The sequence below is a fragment of the Triplophysa rosa genome, linkage group LG1, assembly GCF_024868665.1.
Source record: "Triplophysa rosa linkage group LG1, Trosa_1v2, whole genome shotgun sequence".
Lineage (NCBI taxonomy): Eukaryota > Metazoa > Chordata > Actinopteri > Cypriniformes > Nemacheilidae > Triplophysa > Triplophysa rosa.
In genome coordinates, this window is record NC_079890.1 from 8,695,504 (window position 1) to 8,704,572 (window position 9,069).

Consider the following 9,069-nt stretch of genomic DNA (forward strand, 5'->3'; position numbering starts at 1 on the left):
TCAGCCTTCATTGATATTCTCACTCAGCCGGGTTCCGAATTAGTAAATCAAATGTGTCCACCTCCAGATCAGTCCGCCATAGAAGAACAGAAAATATCCGATTACCGTAATTGATGGAAAGCCGCGTTCCTTCAGTTCTTATTGGTATGAACAGTTTAAATGGATTGAATATAGCAATACAAAAGGTGCCATATTTTGTAAAGCATGAAGACATTTACCTGAGGTACACACAGAGTTTACTTTCACAAGAGACGGTTATAAAAATTGGAAACTCTTCCAAGTTTGTTTTGGTGTGCCTTTCCCTGCAAGCATGTGAGAAATCGAGCCGTTCAGATTTCGCTCCAATTGTGATGTCCAAAGCGGATTTTATTATAATGTTACCGCCCCTTAATGTACACAGTTCCACCCACCGTGCTCCGCCATTGTTGTTTTCACAAGCGACAGCGGTGTTCGTGACGCCATAGCTAAAGTTCGTGGGCAACATGCAATGTAGTTAGAGTGCACAGAGTCCAAACCTACACTGTAAAAAATAAATGTATTTTTACAGAGAAAAAACAGTAGAATTTAACAGTAACATCTCATTTTAATCAGAACTGTGAAATTCTATAAAAAAGCATAAATTGACACCTAATGTACATTTCTCCTGTTCTTTAACTGATTAAATGTGTTACTGGAAAAAACACTCTATTTCCTTTAAATTAAAGTCATTGTTGTGTACTGTTAACCTGACATGTCCTTTAAAAAATGTTCATGTTTATTTTCTTGTCAGAGTTGGATAAAGTGTATTTTTACTGAAAAATCCATTAGAATTTCACAGCCATATCACATTTTTATCATAACTGTAAAAATTATTTAAAAAACATATATTGACACCAAATATAGTCTATAATTTCCCAGTTGAATTTAGCAGCGGCTAAATGTACTAGTTGCCTTATATATTCTATTTACACCATGTAGACTTCACAGTTCTTTGTGATAAATGTAAATATTAATTAGATGCTATCTATACACTGTAAAAAATAAATGTATTTTTACAGGTAAAATGCAGTGTAACGTAACAGTATTTTCACATTTTTTCATTAAAATAGTAAAATTCCATAAAACGCCATACATTTACACCAAATTGACATTTTTCCATGTTACTGAAAAAACGATGTTTTCTTTTAAACAAAAGTAATGATCATGAAATCTGAAAATGCACTTCTGTCCTCTAGTGGTGATCTTTCTCTGACGAAGTGAGTTTGACGGCTTGAGCAGAACATATTGTTTTTATTCATCAATCAATCACAGTAGAAAACATGAGCCACACCCACTATTCTTCCTCATTCAATATTCAGTTTCATTGTGAAATATGTCAGAAAACTGAAGACAATCACCACTTCTGCTTCACAGGGACTTTCACAAATCAACATGCTGCAGAACATGAATGACTTGATGTTTCATTGTTATTTAAAGTCACCATTAATGTGATCAGTGTTTACTTTAGTTGGGCTCTTCCCCTTGATCTGATATGCTGTGATCTCTCTTTGGGCTGGAAAATGAAGGACACTGAAAAGAGAAAGTGATCAGATTTATTTGTCTGGTTGATGATGGTGATGTGAATCGTCATCTAGTTGAGTGTTGGTATTACGTGATTCATATTTTTGTTGGGTTTTCGTTATATCTGTGTGAAAGAGATTCGGTTGAAAGCACAGATTTCTTGTGATAACATTCATATGAACAGATTTAGAAAACATAATGTACATTAAATTACGGGAGCTGGTTTTTCACACATAGACATGAATAATCAATGTATGAATCTCAACAGTGGTGACATTAAATGAAAAGCTTCATGTTGCAATGCATGCTGGGAATCATGGATGAGTTTTGAACTATGATGGTACCCAGAATGCATTGCATTTATGTGAATAGTTTGTTAGTTATCACCATTGTTGAGATGAACAGGCTGAATCTTGATGTCTGCGTATCTCATGGTTTATCATTTTTAATGTACATGATGTGTTTTAAAGTCCTTCATAATATCACTTAACACTGTAATGTCTGGGAGCATCACAAAAGCACTTATAACCAGTGAATACATGAATGGAGACAGGCCAGTAGATGATGACTCTCACTGACATCTCTGTAGAATTAAACTGTATATAACCTTCACGTATACTGTGAAAAACTGTAAAGGACTTTCCCACAATTCCCTGTTTAACTCTGCACAACATGTCATATTTCATTCATCACTTAGTTTCTTTATATATTTGTTTTAGCAGCTGTGTACATGTGAGTGTTTTTAACATTATAAGTTGTTTAGTTAATGTTTCTACCATCATTTTCACGTAACGTGTGTTACCCTGATGGTGTTTTGTGTTTGTGTATAAGACACAGAGCACATCTCTATATAAACAGAGCTAAAGCTCTATGGTTTGTCCACTTTTGAGTCTTCATGTGGTTGTGCAGTCTATCATCTCATAGTCTTTGCTTGCTTTGTACACAATTAAAGAAAATAGAATAATAATAGAAGTTTAATAAACAACCCAATTAACAAAGTACTTGTTTAAAAGTAGTAAATCACACACATAAAGATTTGTCAGTGTACTTTTAAAGTTTGAATACTGTTGCTTTTTCATTTTACCAATTTATAAATTCAACCATTTTAACAGACAAATCATTTGGTACTACAGTGAAAACATGTTATTTTATTGTATGGTAGACACATGTTTTCTTATGTTCACAGTTTAAACACGTGACCTCAGTTCAGGGTGTAGCGTTATTTCTGTTAATGGTAAACCTTTGGCACCCTGTGCTGCCATGCATTTCACTATTATTTTACGTCTGAATTTTTTACAGTGTAGGAAGAGACAGGAGTGGATTCATTTTAATTTTTGGTGGAAATCCATCAGAAACCATAAGTAAAAACCTGCTTGTTTGCACGAATCACTTCAAGCCGGAGTGCTTTATCAACCTGGGACAGTACAAGCAGGATTAGCTTCAAAGTTGTTCCTCAAGAGGGATCGACAAAACTGCCGATGTAAGTAATATTTATCAACAGTCTGAATTGACGTAAATGTACCGTATATATAGGAGGATAACATTAGCATATGATAGCGAAGGGAGCTAAGTCAGTCACGGGCTAAATAGAACATTCAAAGCCAGTGTTAAACTTAAGCCTGGCTCAGATTACAGGATTCTCGGCCAGAATTTACCCCGATTTCCCCTCCCGAGAATCTTTGAAAAAATCGGGTCCAGAACCTCGATCGGGTCCGAGGTTCGGCCCAGATTATCACGTAATGTGAGGCGTTCACAGATCGAATCTTACACCTCCCGATCTGCTCCGAGAGAAATCGGGGCCGCCCCGATCATATCAAACATGTTTGATATTTAGGATTTTAAATCGGGGTGATGACGTTGGTACTTTCGCAACAGCCAATGAGAGGCACATCTGCAAGGACAGACCTTTAAAAATGTCGACCGCGAAAGCTCCTGCAAGGGTACGTTGGACAGCGGAGATGGAGGAACAACTTGTGGCAACAGCATGATTGTCTATATAATGTATCCTCCAAAACATACCACAACCGCACAGATAAGGAAAAGAGCTGGGGAGAAGTCGCGTCGGTTTTAAATGTACCGGGTAAGTTAACTGCTAACGCGCAGCTTGTAGTTTCGTTCAACAGATTGTTATTTGGCTATAGGCATACAGATAACATGCGTTTATGTGTTTGTTTTTATGCTGTATCTTATAATCACATTGGCATTCATCTTTATTCTCGGCAGCAACTATTTTTTTTCTTCCGTTATTTATTAACATTAAACTTAAGTGGCTCGCCCAAAGCACAGTCATAACTTCAGCCCTAGCAAAGAGCATTATAGCACCCCCTGCTCAAAATACGTTCCCGCGGCTTTGGACAGACAGACAGAGAATCATTCAGAGAGCGACAAAGACGTTACACAACCGTTGCCAGGTGAGATCACGTGAAATTAACTTTGCGATGTCCCTTTGTTTACTTCTGTTTCCCGGTGAGATGACGTAAGAGGCGTCCTCTGGTATGATAATCTTAATATTATCCTGTAGTTTGGGTGTTTTAGGATGTCTTTTGATGTGCAATTATGAAATAAAAAAACTTCCAATCAAACTTTCTAAATTTTTATTTTTGCACTTGCTACCTTTAGGCTTATTTATAAACACAACTTTACGCCCCAACGTTTTCTTATCTGGACATTTCACATTCATAAATGCAAGTTTACAAAGGGCAAACCTATTTTTGTAGTGCTTGAAAAAGAGATTCAAATGTAGATGTGATGTCAACATCTAAAAATAGTAAACCCATTAAAACGGTTACTATTAGCTCCTTTTACAAAACTGCATATCCTATGGATATGTAAAATATGTGTAATTAAGTTGTACACTGATGAGTGTGAGCTTGTTTAAGATTTTAAATAAGAGAATCTGTCAAGATTCTCCTTGTGTGTGCTGCAACCAGAATTTTTAATCTTTCCGGATTTTAAAACTCCTGTAGTCTGAGCCAGGTTTAAGATTTTAAATAAGAGAATCTGTTAAGATTCTCCTTATGTGTGTGCTGCAGCCAGAATTTGAAATCTGTCAGGATTTTAAAACTCCTGTAGTCTGAGCCAGGCTTTACTGTATATAAGTGCAGATGGACACTTGGAGTTTAGCTGTATGAATGTTAATACATTATGTGTGTTAATATGTTTAGCTGTGGCAAGCTGTTTGTTTTGCTAATGAACAGCTGGGGTTAGTTTCGTTTTAAACGTCTCAAATCATTCGTGCTTAGGCTGAAAAATCTGTCACAGCAAACTAGCTCTCACGTTGTGTGTGTAACGTTATAACATGTCAATGACAAACGCTAAAATCCATGTAATTCCGCTGAGATCTGCAGTGGATTCCGTGGATTTTAGGTAAGCATACACGCACAACATAAGCGCATTAGGATGCGTTGTTTGCTGTGACTGATTTTTTTCTCTCCGGACGTATGATTTGAGACGTTTAAGACAAAACTAACCGCAGAGGAATTCAGGAAATATCATTTAGCTAAACCATTGCCATGGCAGTTACTACACGTGTGTTGTGTTGACACGCCGGACAGAAGGGGGGTAGGGTTCGCTGTAACTCATTATCAGTTAAAGAGACATGCACCAAAACGGGTTGCTGTGAGCATAGCTGTTTTTGACGAGGCAAGAAGGGTTTTGTTTACACAGCCATTGAGTGTTTTAAGCAAAATATGTTCCAGACATTTCATGAAGACCCTAATAAATCATACCAACTTGTTGAAAGTGCTCGCCTGAGGAGACCTTTAAGGCATGTTTAGACTTTGAAGTGGCTTCATAGTGTCATAGTGGTTTATGGTTTTTGAAGGCCGTACTGTACCTCTTCCTTCAGTACATTGTACTTAAAGCATTCTTGGACTGATGTGATGAAAAACAGACCTACATTGTAAAGGAGTATTTTGCAGAGTTTCTATTTGTCTAAAGGATTTTTGTAGTATTTGTAGGTTATTACATATTTGTACTCAATATTGAATCATATGGAGATTGGTATGGTTGTTTCTTTGTTGCAGGTAGACATATGTTGGTTGTTTACTCAAGCACTTTATATTTGCAATTTTAAATTCATGCATTATTAATATTTATGGTAACACTTTACAATAAGGCTGTATTTACAGAGTTTAGATGCAAAACCCTCCGTCAAAAAGGAGATTATGATGTTGGGTGAATGCTCTCCACATAGTACACGTTACACAAATAATTTTGCTTCAAAACCCGCTAAATGCCACACTCTGCCTGTCACGGTTCATGGATCCATGTGTTCATTCCTGCTTGTTTGTCTCATGTCTGTTGCTGGTTAGCTTTGCCCTAGCAACCAGGGCGCTGATTAGCAATCAGCTTGGCGGCAGCTGTTGTGCATTGCTGGCTGCCCCATACTCATTGTCAGATCGTTGTTCACTCATGTTTATCGTCACTCTAGTTTCTTGCCAGATCTGTCCAGGAGTTGTCTGGGATTCTTATCTTGTGGAGAAATACCAAGTTGCCGTTTGGGTCTTCCTTTGGTGGTTGGACTGGTTCAGTTTACCATTGGATCTCTTCATCTGGAATCTGGAAATACTCACCTTGTCAACATCCATTCATTGTCTTGCCTTTGCTCACTTTATTATAATAAACTCTGTTACACTTGCTATTCGATTTTGTGTTCTCTTTGCTGTGACACTGCCAGGTCTGAAATATCTGGTATTGGTGAAAGTAAATGTAGGAGCCTGATGAAAAATGTTAATTTAAATGAAAATCCGCCTGATGCATTTAGAGGGTTTTGCATCTGAACTCTTCATTTGTTAACTTTGTAATTAGTTAATGAATAATGCACCATTAACTAACCTGACCAATTTCTATTGACATTAACTAACATTGTTGTTAGTTCGTGTTAGTTAATGCATTTACAAATCTTAACAAATGAAGAGTTTGCTACCAAAATGAGATAACTTTCAAAAATCATGTTTTTTATTGTGTTTTATTGTGTTAGTTAGCTGTATTTTTTAGTTATTATGGCTTAAATCAAACAAACCAACTGATATTAATTGGAATGCACAATAAAAAAACATGATTTAAAAAAAATGTTAATGGAGTTATTTCATTTTGGAACCAAACTCTTCAAATACACCCTTATTGTAAAGTGTTACCACATTTTATTAATCTTTAGTTTTTCCTCTTAGCTCATCACAAACATATCTATACTTACTACTTTAGATGTCATTGGCCAGAGCAATAGGCAAATTAATAAAATGCCTCAGCCATTGGCTGTTCATCAGTCTTTTTTTATCTTTGAATAGATAAATAGGACCCCATTAGTTGTGTTGATAATGCAGCAAATGAAGTATAGTGCACTAAATTTACTACCAGACACTATCCAAATATATATTTTTATCCAAACCCAACCCTTTTTGTAAACTGTTTTTCTATGCTGTCTTTGGGTTTCTTGAAAATGAATGCCACTGGTTTTGATATTTGTTTTGTGATCAATATTTTTTAAGGCCACTCATCATAAACATTTTAAACATATACTAAACATCATCCATAGGTTCAGTGATAATTTTGTTACTGTATTCACCAGTAAAACATTTGTTTTATATTATTCCTTTATTGATCTCCCTCTTTAAGTTGTATTTACTCCCCACAAATCTGTTCTTCTGTGTCTTATTCCCTCATACTTCCTCCCACTGAACAAACAGAGTGTGTGTTTGTCCATGTGCTTTGCTCCCAGCCTACTAAAACACTCACGCCTGATTCCTGTGATGTTGATGCATATATCTAATCAAATCAGATAAAAGAAAATACAATTTTACCATGTAGGTCAGCGTCCATATATTGGATTTGCATATTTGTTTGCATGGATGGTATATAAGACCTTGGTCAGTTTGTTGTTAACATTGAAAACTGAAATGTGACGAAATCCTAAATACTTACAAATTCTTGTAATTCGAATAATGTCAACAAGTTTCTGTGACGGCTGTAGATTAGATTAGTGTGAAAACTATTGCATCTTTGAGAAGTGCTCGCTACTATAACTTCTAAAATCTATGTTTATCTGTATGGGTGGTAACTATGGCAGAGGTGTGAACAGCTGTGTGTTACTACACACAGCTACATCAACAAACATATATAAAGGCCTCCCCTCCTAACAAACACAACACACATCTAGTTAGAATGAGACAGAATGCTGAGATGTCTGCAGGCATTTTCCCCAGCTCAGCAACTGTACCACTGTCCTCTTTTCAGTCTCCTCATTCCTTGCTTTCATCTCCTCTTTCTAACCAAAGTCAGAATGGGAATAGCTCATTTATGTCATTTTTTCTTCTCTTTCAGTCGGCTGCTACAGGCGGGGGTGAGTACTCTGTTTTAACCATTTTTACCAAACTGAATTAAATGTTTTAGAAGGTTCTTAACAGAATGAGCCTTACATACAGTATATATTGCAATTATGATAAAAATGATACACTGTAAGCACTTTTAATTTCTCTTTTCTAACAGTTTGTTTTGTGGTATATTTTTAATAGGGTTGCATAATACATCGCGATTAACACTACATATCGTGTAAATCGAACTGTCTAGAGTGATTATGATATCACAATATCATGATGTCTGCGATTATTTTTCATGTGCAGTTTGTCCTTGAAGCATGGCTCTGTGATTGGTAGGAAATGCTGCTCGATCTGAAAGCATGAGTTTGAGTCGCTTATAACGTGTATTTGAAAAAGCAACAACCGTCAAACATCTTCATTATAAATATACTTTATTGTCATGAAAATACATGAGGAGGTTTGAAGAACAGTGATAGAAAGATGCCCAAAGGCATTTCTTGGAATTATTATTATGGTACTACTTCTGCAGCATCTATTTGAAGTTAATGTATGAGGGCACCTTCCGTCTTTCAGATGCAGCAGCATTTAACTGTACTTCACTGACAAGATGTGCAAAAAATTGCAGACAACCGCCAAATCATGTGCGTTTTATTTGCGATTTATTGTCATACCTTTCAACACCCGTTTTTCACACACATCTCCCGTCACCCTCCCGTTTTGTTATTTCTGCCGTGAAACTCCCGTATTTCAGTTATTTCTCCTTTGAAACTCCCAGACCGACGGGAACCGGAACGCGTTTACGGGGTGGCCCTGTGGCTTGAGCCACTGCCCATTAGTGATGTTTCGTTCGTGAACGAATCGTTCATTTTGAATGAATCTTTTAAGTGAACGAATCGTTTTCGTTCACGAAATGCAATGACTCATATTTCTCGTTCACTGAAATCTCTCCCTCGAGCACAGAGCGTCTTGGCTTAAAAGAGTGTCTAAAGCATGAGCCAATGGCGTTCGAGAGTGAGCTTTGACAAAGCATATGATTGGTTGAATGGCTGCGTCTCGTTTCGAAGGCTGCGTCCTTGTGTCCTCTGATCCATCCTTAAAGGATGTGGTATACGGAGGACCTCAATTTAGAATTAAACGAGACGTCCTTCGTAGGACATACTGGAAAACGAATATCCACGTTGCTATCAACTACATTGCACTCGCACACCTGTCA

The 9,069-nt window shown here is 36.8% G+C and overlaps 1 protein-coding gene across 1 annotated transcript in view; it reads left to right on the forward strand.

The window, feature by feature from the left end:
* Positions 1-7,920, forward strand: part of rgs12a (regulator of G protein signaling 12a) — a 62,702-nt gene extending 54,782 nt beyond the window's left edge. Inside the window, exon 4 of the mRNA XM_057330557.1 lies at positions 7,861-7,920. Coding sequence (XP_057186540.1) covers positions 7,861-7,920 — 60 coding nt within the window. The remainder of the gene's footprint in view (positions 1-7,860) is intronic.
* The last annotated feature ends 1,149 nt before the right edge of the window (positions 7,921-9,069 follow it).